The sequence below is a fragment of the Pelodiscus sinensis genome, chromosome 16 (assembly GCF_052426305.1).
Source record: "Pelodiscus sinensis isolate ZL-2025 chromosome 16, ASM5242630v1, whole genome shotgun sequence".
Taxonomy (NCBI): domain Eukaryota; kingdom Metazoa; phylum Chordata; order Testudines; family Trionychidae; genus Pelodiscus; species Pelodiscus sinensis.
Window position 1 is genome coordinate 1612027 of NC_143067.1, and position 27715 is coordinate 1639741.

General features: G+C 54.9%; 1 protein-coding gene across 4 annotated transcripts; it reads right to left on the reverse strand.

The window, feature by feature from the left end:
* Window positions 1–2963: 2963 nt before the first annotated feature.
* FAF2 (Fas associated factor family member 2) lies at window positions 2964–27392 on the reverse strand. 4 transcript variants are annotated; one of them, XM_075900694.2, is made up of 11 exons: window positions 26906–27392; window positions 14403–14471; window positions 11934–12068; window positions 10560–10636; window positions 7759–7897; window positions 6199–6284; window positions 6025–6116; window positions 5132–5309; window positions 4408–4579; window positions 4120–4263; window positions 2964–3681 (listed from the first exon to the last, which is right to left on the reverse strand). In XM_075900694.2, the coding sequence occupies exons 1-11, from the start codon at window positions 26966–26968 to the stop codon at window positions 3499–3501; spliced, it is 1338 nt and encodes a 445-aa protein (XP_075756809.2). In that variant the 5' UTR covers window positions 26969–27392; the 3' UTR covers window positions 2964–3498. The 4 variants fall into 4 exon arrangements, with proteins under 4 accessions (XP_075756809.2, XP_075756810.2, XP_075756812.2 ...); XM_075900695.2 differs by having other exon boundaries at window positions 11991–12068; window positions 26906–27073; XM_075900697.2 differs by lacking the exon at window positions 26906–27392 and adding an exon at window positions 14770–15329.
* Between the last annotated feature and the right edge of the window lie 323 nt (window positions 27393–27715).

Sequence of the window (27715 nt, forward strand, 5' to 3'; positions counted from 1 at the left end):
CCCGCCGCAGCCCGGCCGCCCCTCCGCTGGAGTCGCGTTCCCGCCGCAGCCTTCACCCCTTCAGCTGGAGTCACCTTCCCGCCGCAGCCCGGCCGCCCCTCTGCTGGAGTCGCGTTCCCGCCGCAGCCCGGCCGCCCCTCCGCTGGAGTCACCTTCCCGCCGCAGCCCGGCCGCCCCTCCGCTGGAGTCACCTTCCCGCCGCAGCCCGGCCGCCCCTCTGCTGGAGTCACCTTCCCGCCGCAGCCCGGCCGCCCCTCCGCTGGAGTCGCCTTCCCGCCGCAGCCCGGCCGCCCCTCTGCTGGAGTCGCCTTCCCGCCGCAGCCCGGCCGCCCCTCCGCTGGAGTCGCCTTCCCGCCGCAGCCCGGCCGCCCCTCCGCTGGAGTCGCCTTCCCGCCGCAGCCCGGCCGCCCCTCCGCTGGAGTCGCCTTCCCGCCGCAGCCCGGCCGCCCCTCCGCTGGAGTCGCCTTCCCGCCGCAGCCCGGCCGCCCCTCCGCTGGAGTCGCCTTCCCGCCGCAGCCCGGCCGCCCCTCCGCTGGAGTCGCCTTCCCGCCGCAGCCCGGCCGCCCCTCCGCTGGAGTCGCCTTCCCGCCGCAGCCCGGCCGCCCCTCCGCTGGAGTCGCCTTCCCGCCGCAGCCCGGCCGCCCCTCCGCTGGAGTCGCCTTCCCGCCGCAGCCCGGCCGCCCCTCCGCTGGAGTCGCCTTCCCGCCGCAGCCCGGCCGCCCCTCTGCTGGAGTCGCCTTCCCGCCGCAGCCCGGCCGCCCCTCTGCTGGAGTCGCCTTCCCGCCGCAGCCCGGCCGCCCCTCCGCTGGAGTCGCGTTCCCGCCGCAGCCCGGCCGCCCCTCTGCTGGAGTCGCGTTCCCACCGCAGCCTTCAGCCCTTCAGCTGGAGTCACCTTCCCGCCGCAGCCCGGCCGCCCCTCTGCTGGAGTCGCGTTCCCACCACAGCCTTCAGCCCTTCAGCTGGAGTCACCTTCCCGCCGCAGCCCGGCCGCCCCTCCGCTGGAGTCGCGTTCCCACCACAGCCTTCAGCCCTTCAGCTGGAGTCACCTTCCCGCCGCAGCCTGGCCGCCCCTCTGCTGGAGTCGCCTTCCCGCCGCAGCCCGGCCGCCCCTCCGCTGGAGTCGCGTTCCCACCACAGCCTTCAGCCCTTCAGCTGGAGTCGCCTTCCCGCCGCAGCCCGGCCGCCCCTCCACTGGAGTCGCCTTCCCGCTGCAGCCTGGCCGCCCCTCCGCTGGAGTCGCCTTCCCGCCGCAGCCCGGCCGCCCCTCCGCTGGAGTCGCCTTCCCGCCGCAGCCCGGCCGCCCCTCCGCTGGAGTCGCCTTCCCGCCGCAGCCCGGCCGCCCCTCCGCTGGAGTCGCCTTCCCGCCGCAGCCCGGCCGCCCCTCCGCTGGAGTCGCCTTCCCGCCGCAGCCCGGCCGCCCCTCTGCTGGAGTCGCCTTCCCGCCGCAGCCCGGCCGCCCCTCCGCTGGAGTCGCCTTCCCGCCGCAGCCCGGCCGCCCCTCCGCTGGAGTCGCCTTCCCGCCGCAGCCCGGCCGCCCCTCCGCTGGAGTCGCCTTCCCGCCGCAGCCCGGCCGCCCCTCTGCTGGAGTCAAGGCCCCACCCAGGTACAAACAGCTTCCGTGAGCTTCCAGTGCTCCCAGTGGCTGCCTGGAGAGGCCCCCTCCTCCCCCGCCAGGGGCCAGCCCCGGCCTGTGCCCAGGGGAAGCAGCCGCTGCTGGAGGCGCCCAGCTCTCAGTGGCTAGCTCCCTTGGGGGCAGTGCCTGGCTGCTCACATGAGGAACAAGGGCCTGAAGCACCCAACCTGGACTGTTGTGGCAGAGGACTTGGGACGGGAATCTGGGGGCAAGCCCCAGTGGTGAGGCCTGACCCCTCCGGCGGCAGAGAGCCTGGGCCTGGGGGAAGCAGCCCGGAGAGCAGACCCAGCTCTGCAGCAAGGCCAGCGTGGAAGATGCAGCCGAGAGACAGCTGAAGAACCAGGCGTGACCAGGCTCATGCAGGGCTCCAGGCCTCCGGCTCCTCCACCCGGTAAAGCAGCGGCCGCAGGAAGGGCCCTCAGCCAGCAGTCCCTGCAATCAACAGGACAGGAGTTAGGCTTCCTTCCAAGGCCCACTGACGCTCCTGCGCTCTGCTCCCACCCGCCCCTCAGTACTCCCCTCCCCTCCCTGGCACAGACCCCTCGTCTGCAGGCTGGAGCCCCAGCGCACGGGCAGCTCTGGACATGCTGGGTCCAGCCTCTGAGCAACTCAGGCTGGGGTGGTGCGTCCCTGCTGAGGCCCCAGCTGCTACTGCACACACAGGTACTGTCTCTGGCTTTGCCAGTAGGACGGGGTGGGGCTGAAATCTGTACTTGGAACCCAGGAGCAATGGCCGACGGGCACGGCGCAGCGGGAACGACTCTGGGAACAGAAATGGTCCCGCATGGGCTCCCGCAGCCCCCCCTCGGGCAGTGCAGACCTGCAGCAGCAAGGGGGAATTCTGCTCCCCCGGAGCTTTGGGGCCACACCGCAGGGCTCACTGGAGGGAGGCTGTAGAGCAAGGTGCCGGACTGGAGCCTCTCGAGGGCTGGCACGATCCCGGAAGGGCTCCCCGCCCCAGGCACTAGCACAGCCAGGCTGCGCCAGAGCTGCCCCCAGAGGCTCCCTGCACTGGACCCCTCTGCAGGCAGCACCTGGCCAGCTCAGGTGACCTAGTCTGGACTCTCGCCCCATGGCCAACCCCACCCGGAGGGCCAGCTCTGTGGGCCCCTCAGCAGGGGCTGGAGCCATTTTCAGCTGCCTTCTGCGATTCTAGGGTGACAAGGGTGGGGCTGGATGCCACAACCCAGGATCCAGAGTGACTGCCCCAGGGAGCCTCAGATTAGCAGCGCTCCAGCTGTACGCAGGCAGCTCAGCCGGCCCCCACCCACCCCACTGCTTGGCTGCCGGCATGGGGAGCGGCAGCGAAAGCACGGACACCACGCAGGGCTCGCACGCTAGAGGCAGAGTTTATTACACTACGCAGGCTAAGAACCCCGGGCAAGATCCCATGGCGGTAAGAACTCCAACCAGCTCTTTATCAAAAACTGAACACCATTGTCAACTCCAGTCTCCTTTGGTCGGTACAAAGCAAGAGAGCTAGTCAAAGGGAGGGATTTATACACAGTGGGAAGCTGAAGAAATTCCGTCTGTCCCTGCCCACCCCACACAGCCGCACACGTGCAGTGCCCTTTGGCCGCCAGGAGCAGCAAAGTATCACATCTTCACAAGACGGCAGGCCTGGGCCTTTAGTATTTCCGAGAGAAGCCACTGCTGCCCCAGCCCAGGGAGCACGGAGGGTAACGGGCCCCCTCTGCCCTCCAGTGTAGGGGATGACTGGGAGTGGGTGAGCCGTGGCCAGCGCAGACACAGTGTGACTGGCGCAGTGACGCGTCTCTGATCCCTCATTTGTACGCAGCAGTCTTTAAAAAAAATATCGTGTTAGATTCATCTGCATTTCTCCTCCCAGCGGGTCTGGGAAAGTGTCAATCGTCCGTGAGGTCCTGAACAAAGAGAACTTCCGTGTGGCTGAGTCCCGCCTCCTGCAGCGTGGGGGGGTTGGGCCACTCCACTGTCGGGAGGCAGGGCAGGACGCGGCGGGGGAAGTTGGCCTCGATCTGGAACTTCTCGGGGCTCTCTTTCAAGGAGAACAGGAAGTCGTGGATCACCTGGAAGGGAAGGCAGAGGCGTTTGAGGATGGAAAACAGCGCACAGGGATTCAGGGGAGCTGCTCCAAGGCCCCGCTAGTCTCTTAGCAGTCAGCAAGAGAACCACAGCATGAATCCTGCACAGGCCACCGAACCAGGCCGCCCACTAGGGACAGCTGGTTGGTTTCTCAAGACCCTGCCTAAAGCATGCCAGAGGCTTGTCTCCACGCTGCTGGGGAATCCGGAGCACAGGCCCCCCAGCCCCTGGACGGAGCAGAAAGCCCAGGGTTAGGAGGGGATTAGCAGGATTTCACCTTCCACCTGGTCTAGGACTCTTCTCTCGCTTCCCTGCCAGCCGGCCCCTCCCCCATGCAAGCACATCCCCTCTGCCTCCTGAGGCCTAGCAAGGGTGCCTGGCAGCCCTGAGCATGGCCACTCCCCAGCGGGCCAGCCCCTCACCGTTAGCGACTGGGTGAAATGGAATCGCCTCTCCACTCTGGAATCGTTGGGCAGCTTGAAGATGATCTTCACGCTCTCTGGGTCGTCGGGGTGCGGCTCCGGGGGGAGGCACTCCGACCGGCGCACCTTCTCCTCCTGCAGAGTCTGGAGAGCAAGGAGGAGCTCAGCACCGGGGCCAGCCCGGAGGGGGACGTACGAGGCAGGTGCAGGACTATGCGAACTCAGTGCCTGACGGAAGCACCGGGCAGGTGGGTCATGGAGGGAGGCAGCCAGCCACATCTGTCTTACCTGGCGCCGTCTCTCCTCTGCTAGCTTTTGCTGCTGCACCTCCTCTTCCCTCCTCTTCTTCCTCTCCCGCTCCTCCTTCTTCTTGCGCTCCTTTTCCTGGTCCGCCCGCAGGGAAGCCAGGTACGCCTCGTCCTGCTGCTGCCTCAGGACCTGGGTTTGGTTCCTCTCTTCCCTGCAATGCCAGGGAACGAGGGCTGGTTAATAGCAGCATGCCCAGAAGGTAGGCAGGCCAGGGGGAGCACAGCAGTGCCTGCCGCACGGACACCTGCTCCAGTGAGGGGCACATAAGGTGCCCCGCTCCTGAAGCGGGGGCTGGGCTCAACAGGACTGGATCCCAGCCCAGACAGCGATTGAAGGCTTGAACAGAAGGCACAAAGGGCCGCAGTGTGGGCAGGGCCAGGCACACGCTGCACAGAACGCCTACCACAGGCCTGAGCGCTGAAGGGCCCGCGCCGCGGGGGCGGGGAGCGAGACGCAGCTGGGCCCACGTCGGTGCCGGGACAGGGGGGCGCCAGCAGGACTCCACAGCCCAGCCACGCGGAGATCCAAGGCCCAGCTGCTCCCTGGAAGTGCCCCACGTTACTCAGCTTTGAGCAGGGAGTCCCCCATTCCCAGAATGCAGCGCGGCCTGAGCCACGCCAGCACCTGCACTAGCCACCGAACGCCCTGCCGCTCGCCCCCCCCAGCTCCACGGCGTGGCGGGCCCCGCGTCCCAGCCCAGTACCTCTCCATGCGCTCTGACACCAAGTACGTCTGGTTGGCATCCATGAGGAAGGTCAGCTGATTGATGAGGTCATCAGGCTGGATGAGGCCCTCTAGACGTCCCACCACCGTCATCCTGCGATCTTTCAGCATGATCATGGCCAGGAACGGGTAGGTGTTCTCACGCAGTGCCTGGGACACTGGGGCACCGACAGACCCATCGGCACTGGCTCTCCAAGAGAGGGGCCAAGGGGTCCCGGGAACAGAACCGCCTCGCTCCGGCTCTCCTGCCAGTCCTTCAGACACCAGGGGGCCAGCCCACTAGTGCGACCCAGCAAAGCTAAGCCACTCTCGGCCAGACAGAGCTGTTCCTCCTGAGACACCTCCCGGGCCGCCGCCGCTCACTCTGGGCCACTAAGGGCCTGAGCTGCCACACGAGCCACTTGCTCAGCCGCTGGGAGCAGACATGCATTGAGCACACCCCTCGCAGGCACCCCAAGGGGCGGGCCCCCACTTCTCGGGAGGTGCCTGTAGGTGGCAGGCTGCAAGGCCTGGCGCTGGACTAGCACGAGAGGAGAACCCCAAAGAAAGCATCTGTGGCCATTCTGTCCCCGGGCACACCACAAACCACTGTCACCAGGCACCGGCTTCCCCACTCGGCCCAAGGCCCCCTGACAAGGCCTCTACAGAGAGCCAGCGTTGCCAGCTAGCTCTGCCGACACGACCGGCAACCGCCAGCACGAGAGGGGTCTCTGGGCTGCAACGCTCCTCACCGAGATGGCAGGGCCTCTGCGCTACAGAACGAGGCCGGGAGCAGCGCGCTAAGGTGGCCCAGGCTTGTCAGCCCAGCACCTCCGCCCGGCACAGAACACGCTGTCTGCAGTGCCCGCCGTGGGCTCAGCAGGGGGCGCTCACCTCTATAGCCCTCTGGCTTGTTGGTGGAGCATGCCCAGAAAAGCATCCGAGTGTTGATGAGGGTGATCACCTCTGGGGCGCACAGGGTGGTGCTGAGGAAGAGAAGAGAGCACAGGCATGGAGCGGCGTCCCACGCCCCCAGACAGTCACCAGAGAGAACTCTCGCCAACCTACCGACAGAATTCGTCTGAGTCTTGGTGCTCGTCCCCGTGAAGATAAACCAACAGGAAGCGCAGCTCCCGCTTGGCATCGTTCAGCGCCTTGGGAGGGGCAGGGAAAGCGGAGTTAGAGGGGCACAGGCATTCTAACACACCGGAGCCCCTCACACCGGGGTGCCTGGCCGGGCCCCAGCAGGGCAAAGCACAGCACACCTCAGGCACCTCGACACAGCAGGGCCAAGCCGGAGAAGCTACGCAACCCGAGCGGCATCAATTGCGTAGCTCAGCGCAAACAGCCGGTTTGGGCCTTTGGCGCCGTGTGCACAGCAGTTATTTCGAGAGCGCGCTCTCCCATAGGAACGGCCAGACTGGGGCAGACCAAAGGTCCATCTGGCCCAGCAGCCTGTCTGCCCACAGTGGCCAGCGCCAGGTGCCCCGGAGGGGGTGGACCGAAGACAATGATCAAGTGATTTGTCTCCTGCCATCCCTCTCCAGCCTCGGACTAACAGAGGCCAGGGGCACCATTCCTACCCTCTGGCTAATCGCCTTGTATGGACCTAACCTCCCCTGACTCCCTTGCTCCTCATGCAACTAGGGTGACGGAATCGGAGCGAGCAGCCCGCTATTGCAAAGTAACGGGCTTGCTGTGTAGACGCGCACGATGTTATTCCGAAGTAACGCTGCAGTGCAGACAGCCCGAGTGACCTGGGAGGGCTCCCACGGCCCAGAATCACGGGTGGCGTTTAGCTCCATTTTCCAGTCTGGATGATGTAGCTCCAACCTTCAGCCACATCTACTGAAACACGCTACTGAGCTGATCCATCACCAGGACCCTCCCCTCTCAGCTGAACCACTTCGCTTCCCTAGTTGCCTGATTCCACCACAAGCCCGGCCATGGCGGAGGGACTGACTGGCCGAGTCGCTGAGAGCCCCCTGCCCTGGCAAGCTAGGCTTGGATTCTGCGGGAGAGATGACCTCAGGCCGACTACTGCTGAGGGAGAAACCGGGGCAGTGGAGCTCTCTGACACTCTGCTGCCTGCAGCGATGGCCTGCCACAGAGGGTGGGGGAAGGAGACATGCTAGGGAGCCTCTCCTCTTCCGGGAGGAACGGGCACCAAATCTAGCAAAGCTGGATCTGTTCTCTCCTTTTAGCCCCTTCCCCGAGTTTCTGAAGTTACAAGGCTAAACCCTGCCCAGACGTGCACCTCCAGTGGGCTGCGCCTCAGGACGGACGTCGGCCCCATGGCAGCCTGTAAACCAACACTAGCCGAATGAAAGACGGGGCGTGGGCTTCCAGAGCACAGCGACAGCCGAGGAACGGCCAGAGCAGCTTCACCTTCCCAGCTCCAGTTCGGCATGTGGCTGAGCCTGGCAGGGACCCCACCAGGGCAGATGCCTTCGTGGGACGGACCTAGCACTCTGTAATCACGGGCTCCATTTCCTCATCACGGAGTCTGAGCATTAGTACTGGACTTTGCACGTGCAAAATGGCTTTGGCATTCCTCTTCGGGCCAGTGCGCCAGGCAAGAGCAGCACGACTCTCCCACGTACCTCTGCATCAACACGCCGTACTGACCTGGCTGTACGTCCCCCGGTAGAAGACAGGGTGTATCCGCCCATACTTTTCCTCAAACACGTGGATAAACGAAACAATATCACGCACTGGGTCCGTGACCCTACTGCGCGGGTCAGCGCGTATAAAACTCAGAGCAAACCTAGGAGAAAAGCAAACGACGCTGGAAATTCAGCTTATTGACTTTCCGAAGAACGCCCTTCGACCAACACGTCCAGCTCTCTGTATCACACCTGACCACCCGACCTGAAAGCAGTGCCCAACCCCTGTGTCTGTACAGAGCCTAGCACCACGGAGCTGTGAACACTGCTCTCTTCTACCTCCTGCTGCTCAGAGCTGGCAAACAGGAGACTTGTAGACAGACCGCGTCAGCCACGTCCAGTATTCATAGGAGCCCAAAGCGACAGACTCTCTCCCCCAAATGCCAAGGCCAGGCAGGGGAAGGACACTGAGAGGGGGCACAGTTAACTCCCTGCTAGTGCTGGCCGGCCAGAAGGGAGCAGGAAGGAGGTGAGCCATGACTCTCCCGTGCCACAGGCTCACTTGCTATGCCCCAGGGAGCTTCGGGAAGCACGCTGCCTCCTCGACTCACCGTGCCTCCAACGCTGCCTCTGGCTAGCGTGTCACTTCCACATGCTCGCTGCCATGGCGTCTGCAGGGGCACGTAGCCCCTCCCAGTGCTGTGTCTATCTGCCCTCGCAGGAGGAGCTCTTTGAACCCACCAGTACCCCACTGACCACTGCAGAAGCACCCTCCAGAAAAAAATCGAAGGCAGGTAAAGTTCCATGCTCAGCGGCATGAGCTGATTGCCAGAGGTCAGGGCATTTCCTCACCTGCACTCCCGCCGCAAACAGCGCTGCCCAGAGGTAGCGAGTGAGCACATGTGGATGGGTCAACGCTCGGATAAGCCACAGCCAGAGACGAGATACCAGATTTAAGGGATCATTCGTCCTAGACTGGCTGGCAATTCACAGGGAGCTGGTCGGACCAGTCTCTCCAGAAACGCAGTTCTGGTGCCCAGAGGGTCTAAGGCACAACTGTCCTTTTTAGGGCGCTGCTGGAAGAGGCGATTATACCAGGGAACCAACACTGCGATAAGAACAGAATTACAGCCTCTTGTCTGTGTCTCGGCTCTTGAGACTCAGCTGGGAGGCAGGGACAGTATTGCCCTACACACTTGTCCTCAAGAGACATTCCTAAGTGTGTCCATTCTTTGTTCGGTCTCCACTGTTAGGAACTGCAAGTGTCAGCCGGACTGAGTTAATACCCGTGTTTCCTTCACAGATTCATAAGACACTGGTAGAAATAAAATCATAAAGCTGTAGGACTCAAAGGGGCCTCGGGAGTCACCAAATCCTACCTCAGCACAGCAGGCTGGACCATCTCTGGCAAGAGTTTTTCCAACTTGTTTTTAAAAACCTCCAGCGCCTATTCCAGAATTTAACCCCCCTTGGAGTTAAAAAGGTTTTCCTAATTTCTAACCTGAATCTTCCTTGCTGCCAATTAAGCCCAACACTCGTGGTCCTACCTTCAGTGGACGTGGGGGAGCAATTGACCCCTCCTTTCTTTATAACAGCTGTTAACATGCATGAAGACTTATCAGGTGTCCCACTCTTTTCTCAAGTCTGAACAGGCCCAGTGTTTTAAAACTTACACACAGGTCAGGTTTTCTAAACCTTCTATTGTGTCTCTTGCTCTCCTCTAGACTTGCTCCAATTTGCCTGCAGTTTGCTCCTGAAGCGTGGCACCCACAAACAGGTACAGGACTCCAGCTGAGCAGAATGGGACGGTTACCTGCCCGTAGGACACTTCTGTGACTACAGCCCAGAATGTTAACTTTCACACAGCTGACTCATCTTCAACTTGTGATCCACTAGAGCTCCATGTACTTTCCAGCAATGCCAGCACCTAGACAATTATTCCTCATTTTCCTCCCTAAAGGCTACCTTTCCTGGCTTTCATCTCGTTGAACTCAGACCAGTTCTCCAATCTGCCAAGATCATTTTCCACTCTAATCCCGCCTCCCTAAGTACTTGAAACCCCTCCCAGCATACACTTATCTGCACATGTCAAACACAAACTCTCCCACTTCATTATCTATGAACATGAATGAAAATATTGAACAGTATCAGATCCAGGAATGACCCCACTGGGATCCAGCTAGATAACCCCTCAGTTTAGTTAACAAAGGTTCACTGTCACTCTGTGTACGGCTTTTCCACCCGTTATGCACCCACTTTGTACTCATTTAAATCAAGACACATTTTCCTAGTTTGCGTAGTATGAGACTCATGTGCGACTGTCAAAAGCCTTACTAAAATCAAGACATATAATATCTACTGTTTTCCCCCATCCACTAAGCCAGTAACCCTGCGGAAGGAATGAACTAGGTTGGTTTGGTGTGATTTGTTCTTGATAAACCCATGTAGGCTATTCCTTATCCTGTTATCTTAGCGCTCACAAAACGATTGTGTCAGAATTTGTTCCAGTATCTTTCCAGGCACTGAAGTTAACTGGTCTATAATTCTCTGGGTTCCCCTTCGCTGGCTCTTGTGACCTCACCCGCCCTCCATTTTCTGCTATAGAACATTCATATGTTACTAACCACTATATTCTAGCTCTCCAAGACACAGAAACCACGCAACGCTACCGAGAACTTTGGATGTGTAAGTAACTATTTGATTACTAGAAAACCTGATGTCTTATTAGGCTTAACAGAAAATTCCATCCAAAAGCAGTGCAGCCATACTGGAGTTAGATTTTGTATTGCCACAATCAATAAACCAGCACAGAAAAGTACTTACCTAAATATATCAAGTAATGTGTAATAGGTAAATCGGAATGGAAGCATTATCAAATAGTAACCCCATCCTAACAGGCCCTGAAATTACAAACAGATTGTTAGGTATTTATCCCTGCCCACATTCATGCAAACGTTCCTCTCTCCAGCATCAAACACGCTGCCAACCATGTGAAAGACTGTGTAGCCCAGTGCTGTGAATTCAGACAACCCAAATTTTCGAACAGCCACCAACAGGTTTCTCACTTGGAGAGCACAACCTGAGACATTTAGGCATCCGAAAGCCAGTGGCACAGGGATGTTAAATATCGGTTAACTGAATAGTTGAGTAATCTCATGAATTCTTATCGGTTACTTGACTATTCTATAGTACCCAGAGGCGGGGCCGGCAGCCAGCGCACTATGGCCCCACTCTGAGCTACTGCCTCTGTATCAAAGGCAGCAGCATGGGGCGCCAGTCAGGAGCTGGTCCACAAGGGGAGCCAGTTTAAAAACCAGCTCCCCTTGTGGACAGGCTGCCTGTCACCCAGTGCCACTGCCTCTGATACAGACAGAGCAGTGCAGGGTAGCAGCAGCCCCCGGCTGCGGGGGTGAGGGGAGAAGACACAGTGGTGGTGTCTGAGCTTCCAGACCCGGCACAAGCCAATACACTTTAAATGCAGAGCCACGGGGGGGGTGGGGGGGGGGGTGTCCTGGACCTGTCACAAGCCAGGACTCAGCCGGGCTGCTAGCCAGCCTGCTAAAAAATGTACTTGCCAGGGGAGAGAATGCGTGTAGTCTATAGCATTAACCTATCAGCTTCTGCGTATCAGTTAATCGACTCCACTACTACATCCCTAGTGGCCACTTCCAAAAATTAGGCTTTAATCTTCCATCTCACTTTCCCACCTTGTGAAATAGGGATAAAGCTCTTACTCATCTTATAAGTTCTGTGGAGACTGGAGTGTTATGCAATTGCTATATGTTAACTCTGCAGTCAGACTAATTGCTAGCAAAATCGACTGCATCACTTCAGCAGAGCGTCATACAAAGAGAGAACCTCCAGCAGGAACAGACTTTCATTCTAGCTGAATTGGGCCACGTGAGTTGGGGTTCTGCTCTGCCCTCACTCCCAGCTTCACGGGCAGGAAGGAGTTTGCTGTGTACAGTGAAAAATACAGGAAAGGAAACCATCCCAAGCTATAAGGGAGAGGGTAAGAACCGTTCTGCCTAGGCAGCTGCACTGTTGGTAGCTTTCAAGAAAAAAACCCCACTTTGAACCAAGAAAGAGATCTGATATGGACACAAAGAATTTCTTTCCCTGTTGATTTATTCCTTTCAGTCTTCAGAGATCTTACCCATTCTCAAAGAGACAAACCCAAACTAGTATATAACTTGCCCTTGGTTGTGGCCTTGAAACAACATAGCTGTAGATCCTGTGGTCAGCTGTATTAACCTGCAACGGCCGGGATGGCGGCGGATTGAAGACACTTGGGACGCCCTCTTGCTCATTCAACCGGTCCTGTACAGCTGCCTGTCACAGAAGCAGCAGGAAAAGGGGTTCATCAGGAATTGCAACGGATACATGCAGATAAGAGAAAATACACTGGCTCCATTCTGAAGTCTGTGTGTGGTAGGGCTTAGTTGTCCCTCTGCCTAGGGCACTGGGCACGTGCAATGTAAAATCACTCTCAAGCAGCTGCTGCCAGCTTCCAGATAAGGTGTTTCCAAGGTGCCTTGTATTTGTACAACTGCTTACACGGTGCTGTCCAGCGGGAGAGCTGTTCACAGCCCTGAGTACCAGTCTCGGCCCCTGAAGTGGCAATACCGGGGATAGTGCAGGCACATGGCCCGGTGGTCAGAAATGGAATGTCAGCCACCATTAGGAAAAGGATCGGAAGAGAGAAAACCGAGTGCCATAAACCATGGTACAGCCCTAGGCGGAGGTTGAATTCCATTCTGTCCATCTGCTCTCAGCCACAGAGAGACTGAATTTCAAAAAAGGACAACATAACGATCGGGGGCTTGAAACAGACTCCATAGGAGGAGAGGTTAAAAACAAGTCTGCTCATCGGAAAAGAGAGACTACTGAAGGGGAATGTGTCTATAAAATCGTGACGGGTGTGGAGAAAGGATGTACGTGTTATTTACTCCTTCCAGGAACGCAAGCAGCAGGGCAGGAGCTACCCAGTGCAATTCACAGGCAGAAGGTTTAACACCACAAGGAAGTATTTTTCACACCACAGTGTCTGTGGACCTCATTTCCAGGGGATGCAGCGAAGGCCAAAAGTATAACAGTACCTAAAAGAGCTAGGCAGGGGATATAGGCCAGGTCCAGCAATGGCCATTAGCCAAGAGTCCCTAAGCTCTGACTGCCAGAAGCTGGGACGGGATGGATCACGTAATTGCCATGTTCTGTTCGTTAGCACTGTCGAAAGAGAGGACGCTGGGCTAGAGGGTCTGCCCCCGTATGACCATTCTTATGGGTCCCGATCTCAGAGGGTGTTAAGGAGCAGGACAGAGCCATGTGCATGCTGGCTGGACGGCTTGTTGAGGGGCAGGGGACGGCATGGCTGAAGACAGAGCGGTGTAGCTGGGTACTCGGGAAGCGAGCCAGAGGAGCAGAGATCTGAGGCATGGACCGAAGTGGCAACAGTACTAGGCTCCACAGCACGTGTGACGGGGCTGAATTCGGTTCCCAGCTGTTGCGAGGTGGGAATGCGGGGAATATTTCTGATTCCACTAGACGCCTGGGTGACGCTCTGTGCTTTGCACTGTGTGTACAGAGCGTGAAGGGGTAAAAAGCTCTTGGTGGAGAGCAGGGGCCGTGGGGTGGGTGACTCATACTCACAGGGTGGCTGAAACCAACCCATAGCAAGAGAGACTGTGGAAAGAACAGGAACCCCAAGCACCCGCACGTCTGCTCGGGCCAAGCAAAGGAGAGGTGCCCCAGCAGAGCAAAGCCTCTAGCTGGGGGAGAAAGACATCATGCAGCTGGGTTAAGAGCTGGCCCTTGGAGAGACAGGACCCTGCCTGGGCTGCAGGCCAAAGGCCCAGGGACAGGGAGAAAGCCAAGACGGCTTTGATAGCAGCATCGGGCCCCTGGCGTGGGAGTGGTCAGGCTGAACTCCTCTCAACCTTCATCCCTCTCTGCAAGCCTCAGGCCATCCAGCTTTGGTATGCCAGGCCACTGTTCTCGGAGAAGGTCACCTCGGTAGCTGCAAACACTCCCGTAGCTATTGCACCCCAAGGGGGGCAGGACAAGCCCCCCAGGAACCTGGCTGGGCTGGATTTGCTGCAGGGAGTCATGAAGACGGACAGGGATTGCTGATGCCTGACGGTCCAGTTTCGGAGTCCATGGCCTACCCCCGTATAACCACATGGGCCCCGGGGGCTGGCGCTCTAGCGTGGTCACTTCCAAGGGACAGGCTGCAAGCTGAAGCACAGCTCAGACCCTGCTCACACTCCCCAGCGTTAGCGAGATCTGAACGTACCCGCTACATGGTCTCCCACTTCCACCTGGAGACCAAAACCTGCAGGTTAGAGACGGGAGGGTGCAACCTCAGTTCACAATTTCCATTCAGAGTGAGTTGCTCATTGAACAGCCACAATGAAATGAGCCCACCTCAGGGTCTTACCAATAAGCAAAGGAATCGAGCTTGCTGGGGCGGGGGCATTCGAAGCTGGGCAGATTACTTCTGACGTGTAAGTATGAGGATTTGATAACGTGGCCTTGGCTATAGTTACTCCTACCACTATAAGGATCCTTTAAGAAAGGAAATTCTACTTTCAGAGACCCACAGTTATTCAGACTCTTCATCTTAAATCACTGAAAGAAAAGTGCCCCTCCGATACTTCTAACTCGTACCTCTATGTTCCAGTTGTGCTGCTCCAGGGTATGACGACAGTGGTCCATAGACTCTATGCCAGTCAAGTCCTGGAGAAGGAAGGAACAAACCAAGGATGAGTGCCAAGGGAAGCGTAATCTCTCTATAGCTCACTGCTGTATTTGAACAGATGAGTGTTACCATAATACAAAATTAATAACCAGAACCTGGGGGGGGAACTTCCCTCCAATTCAGCATGAATGCTTCCAGCGGTTGCCCACGAGAATCTTGCAGCTTCTGTAGGTATTCTTATTTCTGCTGTGAAACGCTGAGCTCTCGGGCAGGACTTCCCATTCTCCCAATAGCACGTAACCCTCAGCAGTCCTGCAAGGCAGGTAAATCTCTTACCCGTTCCCGGCTACAAGCCAGACTGAGAAATCCAATCGGCCTTACTGCTGGGAGCCTTCCCCTCCACTTCAGAAGGAATGGGCGGCTATTTCTAAAAGTCAGTGCGCACAAACATCAGCCCCAGAGCTCCTCCCCTAGGGAGTGAGGGAAGTCACTGGCAAGCCTCCAACCCTGTTCTCAGCCACAATCCATTGCAACCAGAAGGCAATTCAGGTGAAATGAGCGATATTATTGAAGATGGAGCATTTTTCAGCTTTGCACTGTTTGCGGAAGTGTTATACAAACACAGCACTCTAAACATTGCACAAGTACTGAGTTTCAGGTCACCTTGCACTAAAACCATAAATCACAGACCACATAGCCGCCGGGGCACTCTGTGTTCAACGCAATTTGAATCTTTGCTAATCAAAACTTCTGCACAACACCTCACATGGATGTGGCCATCTGACATGGCATAACTTCTGGATGAGGAAAAAATCTTTGACTGAAGTGAACATTCCTGTCATTGTGCCAGAGAAAAATGTCTCCCTCCAACTACCCACTGTGCCCATCACATGGTATGGGGCTAGATATATAGATTTATGGAAAACCATAAACGTGCTTCTGTTAGCCCTGTACTAAGCTCTTTTAGAGCAGCTTGCCAGGCAGGGTGGATAAAAAAAAAATCTGATTTTTTAAAATAAAAAAGCAGTTTAATTTAAATTGGATTTTCTAATTTTTTTAATTATAAATAAAACACTACATTTCTCATTAAAAACAACAGGTATTAAATCTTATGATGAACATGCTTTACCTACACTCAAAGCGTGGCTCTAATCTGGCCAGCCAAACAACCAGCTTTTGCTTCTTGAAAGTTCTGGGCTTTCAATTTGTTTCTCAGCAGACTGACATGTGCACAGACAGACCCAAGCTGGATCTGATTGTTCTGGTTCTGAGCTTGTGGTGGCAGGTCTGGCCCAAGCACAGCAGAGTTAGTTAAGACAGTAAGACAATGGATAGGAAAGGATGGAGCCAGCATAGAAAGGACAGTGGATTGGAAAGACAAAGGGGAGACATTATTCATCACACACAGAGTTTCCTATATTCCCCTAAACTTTTGCCACAGAAAAACAGTCATGATTTTTAGGTGTAAAAGTGTCTATCTAGAAATAGTTTGAAGACATTAGTTCCTTGGGTAAAAAAACAAAAACAAAAACGTGTCAAGTGTTCGTGCAAGATGATCCAGGGCCTAGCTGTAAGAATGAAACAAGGAAAACTGCTTATTGGACAAAATGATATGCATGAACATGTAGATTTGTCTGGAGAACAATGTGGATCAACCTTGCAATGCATCAATCTTCAAGACTCTCGATGCCTTTTAGTACAACTGTGATTACTATGTTGGATGTTGCTAGGGAAAAAAAAGCTTGGCTTAGCTAGCCTTTATAGCTTGATACAGAGGCTGCGGTGTGGGGAAGGGATGGTGGGCAGGCAGACTGGCTTTTAAGCTGGCTCCCAGTGCGCACCAGTTTGCACCTCCCTCCCCACACTGCTGCCTCTGATAGAGAGGCAGGAGTATGGGAGGAGGGGGCAGCTGGCTCTCTGGGAGCCAGGATACATGGGGAACCAGCTTATAAGCTAACTCCCCCTGCGTACTGGGAGCCTGTGTGTAACCGTAAAAGCTGACCAACAAACCCAGGCGTACCTGGTTACACTTTCATATCCCTAGTTCACACTGGACTCCCGGCATCTGTGCTGTGCACACTAACCAGGAGTGGCTGTTCCAATGAATAGCGCAGGGCACCATGGGGAGGTATCCCAGTGCACAGCCAGCACTCTGTCTTTTGGGAAGTTTTGGCAATGCATGGTGGGGCAGAAACTAGCTGCGCAGAGGTGACTGGGAGCAAGATGTCAATTTCTCAGCTTACAACTGTCTCCATTCCAGGAGACAACCATGGAGCCGGAACAGCTCTGCACTACTATTCTAAGTGCTGCAAGCACACGCCACACAATCCTCCAGTGTTAGCAAAGCTGCAGGAGGAGCCACAGGGAATGTGATGATTTGCTGGAGGGCAGATCGCAGTGAGACATAATGAGGACCAAGTCAAGATCGTTGGTGGCATTCATGAAGCAGCTGCATGTAATGGAGTGCTGCTTCTAGGCCTGAGAAACGAGCACTGACTGGCGGGAATGAATCGTCATGCAGGTTTAGGACTAGGGATGTAAAATCCCAGTTAACTGCTTAACCTACCCCCCCCCCCCCTCCAGGCCACAGCAGCTCCCCCCCCCCCCCCATGGTGTGGTGGACCCAGAGAAGCTCCCAGTTAATTGGTCACGCCCCTACTTAGGATGATGAGCAGTAACTGCAGAACGTTTGGATGCACAGAGCCACGGTCCAGGATCCTGGTGCTGAGCTTGCCCCAGCCCTCCAGCGCAGGGACACCAGAATGGAAGCTGCACGGACAGCGGAGAACAGAGTAAATCCCACCGTGGTGATCTGAAATGCTGGGTCGCTACCAGTCAGTAGGAAGTCATTTCAGAGTTGCAAAATCCGGTCTGGGAGCCACTGTCCTACAAGTGTGCAGGGCCATTAACTGTCTCCAGTTAGGCAGGACTGCTCTTGGCAACATGCAGGCCACAGTGGATGGATCTGCAATGGGGTTCTCAGACTGCAGTGGAGCAAGAGAGAGCATGCTATCCCTAGTTTGGCATCAGATCACCTTGCCACAGGATGTGTCAGCAGAAAGGGCTACTTTGCTATGGTTACGTAAGCACTGAATCGTCAACACCCACACTGACTGGTCAGGGAAGGCACAGGATGCTTGAAGCCTCAAGAACACAACTCTAAAGAAAGCTACAAGCAGGTTCTCTCTTTCCCAGCCAAAAAGACATGGGCTTCTTGGAGGTGTCTATGGTGGCGTGCACGGTGGCAGCGGGATCTCTGCCAAGTAGGCATGCAGCCCTCTGTAAAAGCAGCAGGTCTGCAGTTCAGCACTGGATGGATCCTTTGCCTCCTGACATGCCCGTTGCAGCTCCTTTGCTTTCATGCAGTACTGCCACTGCTCTCTCTTGTATCCCTTCTGCAACTGCCAGGCAATCCGTTCCCAGGTGTCCTCTTCTCCCCACAGGTCCAGGAAAACCAATACTTCTGGTCTATTCCCAGCCAAAATGCATCTGGAGCCGTGGTCACCAACCAGTAGATCGCGATCTACCAGTAGATCTCAGGGGCTCTAAGAGTAGCTCTTGAGCCCTCTCTGAATTGCGCGCCTGCGCAGGACATTTACATTAGATTTCCTCATTTGAGGAGCAGCTACTCACCGAGCAACAGCACAGGTGAGTAGCTGTGAGAAATGGTGGGAATTTTTTTTTTAAAAGTAGCAGTATAAGGATCGGGGATAGCAAGTGATGGAGAGGAGGAGAATAGAGAGGGCGGGGCTTCAAGGAAGGGGTGGGGCGGTAGATCTTGGCTTGGTCTGTCATTTAAAAAGTGATCTTGGGTGTAAAAAGGTTGGAGACCTCTGATCTGGAGTATGCAGCTGGCATGCTCAGCTAGGCAGCTGCGCACAACAATAGAGAGCTGCTAGATGTGCTTGCCAAACTGGCCAATGCATGTTGAAAATCTACAGAGCTGAAACAGGTTGCGGGAGGGGGAAGGCAACGGTCTCTGCGACCCCTGAGCAGTGGAATTCATAACTGCAACCAGAATGGTTGTTTCAGGTGCTGAGCTGAGAGACAGCTGCAGGGTGCCTGTTAGGGTTAACACAGGTAATGTAGCTTCCTCACTTGTACAGTGCCGATCTCAGTCCATTGACCGTTACTGCATTACTCTACCAGCGTGCTTACCTAGCTAGGAGACATTTAAATGTAGACACGTGCACAACTGGGCTGTCACAAGGTAGTTTACGTTGACCCAACTTTGTAGTGTAGCTTAGAGGTCAATGCATGTACATTCTGGATGCCTTTTCAAAGCACTGGACCTGACTGGATACAAGCACATCCTTTATCCCTGTATCTGCTATTTGTTCAAGCATTTGAGTTTTTACAATGCTGCATCTAAGCCTTTGAACAGCATATGCTGTAAAGTTCCTGATCACCATCTCTTAATAACCGTGAAATGCTGCTAGTGATTGCCTATTTACAAGACTCTCTGTTGCTAACAGCACCTAGCAATAATCCTGATGTTAACAGGACCGCCTGCCCTGACAAAACATTCTCTCCTTTTTAAGTTTTGCAAAATATAGCATAGTTGAATCTCTCTAATCCAGCACTCTGGTCAGGTATATCCGTGGCCCAGCATGATTTTAAGTTAGCTGGATGTCCACATATCAGTGTGGCCAAGTTTCCCACCATCCCATGAAGTTTATTTACAGCCACCAGTCCCAGCTCTCAGGGTTCTGTGCTGATATTTAGCTCCAATTTACCCCAAAATATATTTAAGAGCCCAGTAAGCATTGGAAGTGTTGGTGGTACTGCTAGATAACATTGACCTCCTGTGGTTCGGCGAATTCTCTGCTTTGCAATCGGTAAGGTCCCAGAATGCCAGAGTAGAGAAGTTCAACCTATAGCAGTCTGAATGAAAAGCAAATATACATCAGTTTGTTACTAAGGATGTTAAAGAGGCAGGAAACTGACTAACTGTGCAGTCGATACAATTTGTACCAACTACACAATGAGTCGACAAGGGAAGGCACTCTGTCCCAGTTTGTGCCAGTCCAGGAGCTACCCCCTGGCAGCTCTTCAGTTTAAATGTAATAGGAGCCAGGTGTGCAGGCAGTCCGGCTCTGTAGAGGAGTGGAATGGCCACCCACTGAGCTGGAGGTGGAGGAACGCCTCTGGGAGCCATTTTGGGCCCAGCCTAGCCCCGCCCCCTCACCTGACCGGAAGTCAAAGGGCGGGACTAGGACTATAAGAAGGCTGCCTGGGAGCTCAGTCAGGGCCCAGTCTCCGAGGGAACCGGAGGCCGGCCCAGAGCTCCTGCCTTGGGAGGCTAAGACCTGGGCTAGGCTGTCCTCAGCCACCTCCCTGGAGGTCCGCCAAGGCTTCCCTGCTGAGACTACTAAGGCCTTGCCCCGCCAGCCAGCAGAACAACCCGAGGACAGGCCCGAACCACTAGACCGGCTGGACCCCCGGTGGGTACTGGAACGCGGGGCCGGACGAGCCTGCGGGACGCTACAGAGCTCCGACCCCTGGATTGGGCCGCCTGGACCCTGCTGGGACAACACCGACCTCGACTCCCCGACGGGCCTGCTGGAGCTACAGGTACTGGGGAAGGGGGGGGTGAGAAGTGGCCCGGGGGTAGCCGGGCAGGGAGGCGCCCGCGGCCAGCAAGTTACAGGCCGGAGCCCTGCTGAGCCAGTCGCAGCTGCCTGGCTGCATTCAGGGCCCCTGGGCCGGGGCGCAGTGAGGTGGGTGGGCCTGCGCCCCCTTCTCCCCCCCCGGTACCCCGAACCGGGTGGCAGTCTTCCCCCTCACCGCAAAGGCCAGTGCCCTACCGGGCCCGCTCCTGAATGAGGAGCCCCTACGAATGTGGGGTTGGTTGGGCTGCCCGGCTTGAGGGCCTGGCCTAATGGACTGTGTTTGTGGCCCGCCCTGCTCGAGGGCATGGGCTTACCTACGGTGCGGCTGAGACCGACCGTGCGTCGGGCGGAACCCCTAACAGGGGCAGGACTAGACTGGGAGCCCAGCCCGGACCTGAAGGAAGGCCGGCACGGCCCCCACTGTGCTGAAGGCGGAGGAGCCGCCTCCTGAGGGCCTACCGGCCTATCACCAACCCATCATCCCCCGGAAGGGGACAGCTTAGAGGCTATGGTTGTCACTGCCGGAGGGCAGTGACCTAAAGGGCGACGTGGCGACGAGAGCCACCCGCTACAGGCTCCTACTACATTTAAACTGCTGAGTTGCTGCAGGGATAGCTCCTGGACCAGCACGAGCCAGGCCAGAGCCGGGCTTGCTCAGTCCCAGCTCATATCAGGTCCAGCAGCTCCTGCCCACAGCCAGTCTGGGCCGCCACAAACAGCAGCCTCCCCTACCCCACGCCACTGTCTCGGGGGGAAGGGGGGGGGGGGGGGGAGATAAGTGACAAGGCAGACACAGTGCTGGGGGGAACTGGCTCATTTCCCCCTTGATGCCTCTATCAGAAGCAGTAGGGGGTGGGGAGAGAGAGTAGTCAACTCAACTACTCGCTTACACCCCTCTCTGTTACCCAGTTCCATTAGTTATAAAATTAATGGAGTTTGGGTAACACTTATGTATGTGTGGGTTTTTTTTTTTAATTTAAACTCCACTTCACTTTAGTACTGCCATCATTGTTACGGCCAATAGAGATTAGGGATGTGAAAGGTTAACTGGTTAACCGGAAACCATTATCCTAAATGGGTAATGCTTACCAATTCCAGTTGACCACAGGGGCTGGAGCAGCTCTCCACCTCCCAGGACAGGGGGCTGTTCCAGCCCTGCAGGGCCCACTGTGGACAGAGGCTGCTCCAAACAAGAGCAGCCCCTGTCTGTGGCAGACCCCTAGGAGGGCTGGGGTACGCATGGAGCTGCTCCAATCCCCATGGGTTACCGGTTAACTGGAAACGGTAAACACCGTTAACCGATTAACTGTTCACATCCTTAATCGCTATACAGTAGAATCTCCACTATGTCAGCACCAGAGTCACAGACCTACCGGACTGCCTTTGGAACCAGAAGTCAGTCAATCAGGCATCAACACAGACAAAAACCCCACCAAACAAACAGCAAATATTGTATCGCCGTGGGGCTGTAGCCCTGGAGTTCATGGCTTCAGCCACAGAAGCTGGGAATGCAGCAGGGGGGCTGGGGGGGGGGGGGGTCAGTCAGAAACTCGGGGCACTGGGGCTCAGGGCTTCAGCCCCACTCCTGACATATAGCCCTACATGGATGCCAGGGCGTTAGCTATGAGAGGAGCACCTATTTCAGTCCTAGTGCTCCCTCCCCCTCCCCCCCCCCGGTAGCTAAAGCTCCAAGCCCCAGTACTCCTACCTGGTCTAAAGCCCTGATGCTCCTGTGAGGCAGATGCCTTCCATCACTCGAGTATGTTCGTACTGTATCACTCTGAATTCACAGGCCTTTCACTTAATTCTTGTCCTTTTACTTAATTCTTACTACACCATCAGATAAATATAAAGAGTTAACAAAAAAAACCCCGAATCCCAGAAAACTAGCGCTCACAAGCAGAAGACAACTTAAAACAGGAGCTCAAAACAAGCTGAATGAATTGTATAACTAAAAAAAAACCCCTTAAATTACCACAAAAGAACCACAAAAGCCCAATTAAAAACAAGCATCTGGAAAGTTCAACATTTGTCTCCCATATATTACTACAACTTCTCATACAAGGTACAGAATCCTAAGGAAAAAAGGTTGAATCTGCTTTATGAGGCAGTTCGTTCCCTTTGGTTTTGAGATGCAGATTAAAATACTTGATAGCTACTCAGATCAAAATCATGAGAAGTGGAATTCAGTGCTTCAGTAGCATATTTGCTTAAGAGGTTAGGCCTAGCAAGAATAAAATTGGGGGTTTCATATATTAGACTTCAAGGAAGTTGCTGTTTCTCTGGTAGATCCATTTGTTGAAACATCATATAAAGGATCAAGTCTTTATACTCTCATAACTGGAACCACTGTTAATTCACAACCCACTGCCAAATTCCAGAGAATTATGTTTCCAAGGGTGAAGAGCATCTGACGTCTAGCAATACAAAAGCCTTTCTAAATCTTTTTAGAAGAGACTTTCTTTACAAGTGTGTTCATCACAGTTAATATAAAAACACTGGATATTCCAAATACCAGAGGCAGTTTGCTAACAAGGTTCATAGCCCCACACGCCTCGAACTAAAGAAATGTTGGGCTCCTTTCAGCCTGACTGCCACTATTTTACTTTTGTTAATTAGGTTTGTTGCCTTTGAGTGGCAATTCAGTTTTGAAAGCAAATTTCTTTCCATCATAACAGAAACTATCCCATTCTGCGTCTGCAGAGGAAAGCCAATGCTCAACCATCATTATATTAGAACAGTCTGAAGTTTGAGAATCAGGCAAAGCAATATCACACAAACATGGACTGATAATGTCTCAGGGGGGTAGCCGTGTGAGTCTGTAACTTGTAGAGATGGGAAAGCGTAACTGTGTATATGGTTACAAGCAGGATCCCAGTACGTGTCCTGCACTGCTGTCTGATACAGAGGCAGCAACACAGACAGGGGGAGGACAGGCAGGAGCTGGTATGCATGGGGAGCCCTGCCCTCTGGGTGAAACCAGTTACATGATTACTTAAACCCATTTTAACATCCCTACTCCTGTGGCACCTTAGACTAACAAATGTACTAGCTTTTGTGGGTAAAACCCACTTCATCAAATGTACTGGAACCATGAAAGCTTATGACTTAATACATTTGTTAGTCTCTAAGGTGGCACAGGACTGCTTGTTGTTTTTATAATCAATAATGAAATCCTACAAAAGCAGCTTCACTATGTTCTAGCTGGTAACAAACAGAATGGCATCTCTTTCCGGAACATCCAAACCTACTGCTTCCAACTCCATTATCCACCTTCACCCACTCTTAGCTGTATGCCTTTTTCATTCTGTCCCTGAAACAGCATCTGGCCACCTGTCAGTTACCACAGTGTCCTGTCTCTCCTTAATACTGGGCTATATCTTGTTTTCTTTCCATTGCCAGCAGAGTGGGTGGGTATAATGTGCCTTGTACACCTATGGTGCAGTATACATTACTTCCCCTGCTTTACGTTTACATGTGCAGACTATTCAGAAACACACATACCTGGCTGCTGTGTGGTTTGTGAAATTTATCCATTGGGACATCTACCAAACTGTAAGTAGCAAGAATGTTTAAAACATATTCAACACATTTATGCAGTGGTGCATAAGCTTACCACTGTTACCAAATATTCCAATATGGGGCAAACGGCATTAAATAAATCTGGGGGCTGACAAGTTACCAGGCACTAAACAAAGGACCAGACTTCTTAGTAGGTTTAAATGTGAAAGATGAGGGTGGGGACATCATCATTAGGTCATGGGGCAACCCTAGAGAAAAGCCAGCCCTCTGTCCCACCTGCTGCTGAGACAGGAGACTATTCTGGCCACAAAGCCTGCTAGGGGACTCCATCTTTCATATCAGCCTCTGGCTAGCAAATGTCTCAAGTTTGAAACTCCCTCTTACATTAACGAATTAGCTGTCTTGTCTCTTCTCCCCTCCACCCGGACCCAGAGTTACTTGGCTGCTGTGAAGAGTGAGGAAGACTCCATATTATATTCCAACCTTTCAGGGGGGGAGTTAAGTCATCGTCCTCCCTTATGAATAGTCCAGGTTAAATCTCTTTTTTTATTAAGAATTTATTTAGATTTCTATAATCATTTAAAAACTGATCAATAACTAAAGTCCATGTGGACCTTGCAAACCACCCAGGGATGGCCTTCTGCCTCCATTGTGACTGTCTCTTTATCATCTGCCAATGTGGTTTCTTGACTTCCACTCCCCCTCTGCCATGTTCACCTATATCTGGGCCATGCATGCTTTGCAAAACTCTCTTGGGGTCACATCTTCAGTATGTGCTTTTTAACCATGCACATTTTATTATGTATGTGAAAAATCACAATTAACATCTGAATAATTATAGTCAACGTTCACAAACAAAGCTTCTGGGTAACTGACGTTCAATGCCCTGTGTTATTTAGGTCAGATTACATCATCAAAAGGGCCCCATCTGGCCTTAAAAAAATGACACTTCTACTTAGTCACCATTTTCCAACAAGACTACTAGAATAAAATGGATTTTGTTTGTAAGATAAGCCATTTTGAAAACACTTTTCCAAAGTGAGATTTCCCATTTTCTTAATCACAGCATCGCCAAATCATCTTGGCCAATGCTACTGTAAACGAATACTGGAATGTATAATTTCAGGCAAGCAGCCTAGTTTTAGTGAAGTTAATGGTGCGGACTCAGAATGCTTAACAGAATACCAATCTCTCCATAAAAACACAACAAATGGTCTGGTAGCACTTTAGAGACTAACAAAACATGTCGATGGTATCATGAGCTTTCGTGGGCACCGCCCACTTCTTCAGATGACTGGAGTTAGAAGAAGTGGACTGTGCCCACAAAAGCTCATGACACTATCTACATGTTTTGTTAGTCTCTAAAGTGCTACCAGACCATTTGTTGTTTTTTTCTGTAACAGAGTAACTTGGCTACCCCCTGAAGCTCCTGAACATACAATCTCTCCATAGTTACTTATGTATATCTTTAACATTTGAGCATAGCATTTACAGATAAGTGACTGAACCATGCCTACCTATGTATCTAACAGGAATGAAAAACATCCAACCGGTTAAACAAATTGTTTAATCGGCTAACTACTGGTCACAGGTGAGGGAGCTGTTCTGACCCTGCTAGCCTGCTGCAGCAAGGGTCCTGCTTCTCTCAATGGCTGGATCCTCCAGTTAACTGGTAAGCACGCCAATAAGGCTAATGCTTACTAGAGAACGGTTTAATCTTTTATATCCCTAATATCTTTTTCCAATACCATCAAACTGACAGAGATAGCTTTGTAGTTAAAATACAGTATTGTGAACCTGAAGATCGGGAGTTATTTCCTATTCTGACTCTCACTATTATTATTTGTATTGCAGTAGTACACAGGAGCTCCAATCATGGACCAGACATAATCACATACTTCTTGTGTGGCATTGGGCAAGTCACTATGCCTTTATAAAATGGGACTAACTAATCTGCCTTTTGTAAACTGAGATAATTAAGAGCAGGGATGGGCAATAAGCCAGAGGCAGCTTATCAGCCATTTATTTACCTACACGTCTGCAGGCATGACGGCTTGAAGCTCTTGTTGGATGCAGATCACCATTCCTGGCCAATGGGAGCTGTGGGAAGTGGCATCCCAGTCCACGCTGCTTCCCATGCCTCCCATTGGGTAGGAATGGCCCATTCACGGCCAACAGGAGCTGAAAGCAGCCATACCTGTGGAGGCACAGGTTAATAAAGCACCAGTGACCCACCAAGGGCTAACCGTAGGGAACTGTGTCTGGTCCATGGGCCACTTATTCCCCACCCCTGCTTAAGAGTCAAACCATCAAGCTCTTCAGTAGCAAGGTGCTACTGAAATGTGAAGCAGCTGTAGAGTTTGAAGCATCAACTGAAGAATACTGGCTAAAGGTGAACATGAAAGTTTGGAAAGCAGGAGAGTAGACCATCAACATGATCCAGGATAACAGTCCCAGTGCTTAGACTGTTTATGGCTTTACAAAACAGCCTCCAACTGAAAATATAATAAACTGTAATTTCTATTAATGCCAAACTCTTTAGCTTTGTTGCTGGCAACAGGTTTCTGAATAGCTGCAATTAAATTAATTGGTTTCTCGATAGCCATTTTACTGAAGAATAAAATTCAGAAGCAGCACAAGTAGTGCTGGAGTTGTCTGTAGACTCAGACTGACAAAATCTATGTAATCGTACTTGGAAGATGAATTGGGTAAGGGGTGTGACTGACTAGTCAATTATCCGATAAGCAAATGCTCATTGGATAGGGGATACGCTAGTTGCTTCCCCCCCTTGCTGCCTCGATCAGAAAGAGGTGGGGGGAAGGGGAGAAGAGGTGAGGGTGCTGCAAAGTGGCAGCGCCCGGTGGAACCCTGGAGTGCTGTGCACAGCCGGGGGCACGGGGCCAGCGGGGGGTGGCTGGAGTCCCAGCGCTTCGGGGCACGAAGTGCGGCCTGGCCCTGTGCCAAGTGCACGAGGCGCCGATCGGCCAATTCATCCGCATGGAACGGCCCTAGCTGGCGTGACAGCCCCCCCCCCCCGGTGTGTGGAACCGGCCCGGTGCCCCCCCGCGAGGAGCGCGCTCCAGGGGCCCGCCCTGACCGAGGCGGAGGCTCCGGACACGGCCCGGGGCGCGCGGCCCCTGTCCCCGGGCGGGCCGCATCCCCGCGGGGCCCCTCCCGCCAGGCCCCGCCACGCGCCAGCGAAGCGACTGACTCGGCCCCGCCCGCGAGGAAGCCGCGAGCCCAGGCCCGCGCAGAGGCCGGAGCCGGCCCCGCAGCCCCCCCGCAAAGCGGGCCCGCCGGGGGGGGGCCCGCTCCAGCGACCCGCCGCCCCCCCGCACCTGGAACTGCAGCAGCTTCTCGGTCTGCTCCGCCGTCAGCTCGCGCTCCTCAGGCGCCGCCATTTTGCCGCTGCCTCTGACCCGCCGCTCCGTCACTCTCCGGAACTGACGTCGCACGCCGCCCCGCACTTCCGCCCCTACGTCGCGCCCCTCCGGCGGGCAGGAGCCGACGCCAACGGCCGGCCGGAAAGGGCCGAGCGCATCCGGAGATGCCCGAACCTGGCACTGGTTCCACGTGACCTCCCGGCGGAGGCTCCCGAGCGTGGGACGCAGCTCTGCGGAGAGCCCTGGGAGCCGGGGGTTCGAGACCGGCTGCCGGCTCCCTGCCGGGCCCACGTGGGGGAAAGCTGCCCCCGCCCAGGCCTTCGCCTGGCTCCACGGGAGCCTGGTTCGAGCCTGCCCCAGGCGGCTGGGCGTCCCTGCGCAGTGTTCCGGGCTTGCCCGTCTCGCCACGGACCCGCATGTTTCTACACTTCCTACCCCCCAGCGGATTCCTTCGTGCCCGTGGAAATTCACCCCCCCCCCCGGCCCAGGCTGCTCCCCCACTCCGGAATTCACCCCCCCCCCGGCCCAGGCTGCTCCCCCACTCCGGAATTCACCCCCCCCCCCGGCCCAGGCTGCTCCCCCACTCCGGAATTCACCCCCCCCCGGCCCAGGCTGCTCCCCCACTCCGGAATTCACCCCCCCCCGGCCCAGGCTGCTCCCCCACTCCGGAATTCATCCCCCCCCGGCCCAGGCTGCTCCCCCACTCCGGAATTCATCCCCCCCCGGCCCAGGCTGCTCCCCCACTCCGGAATTCATCCCCCCCCC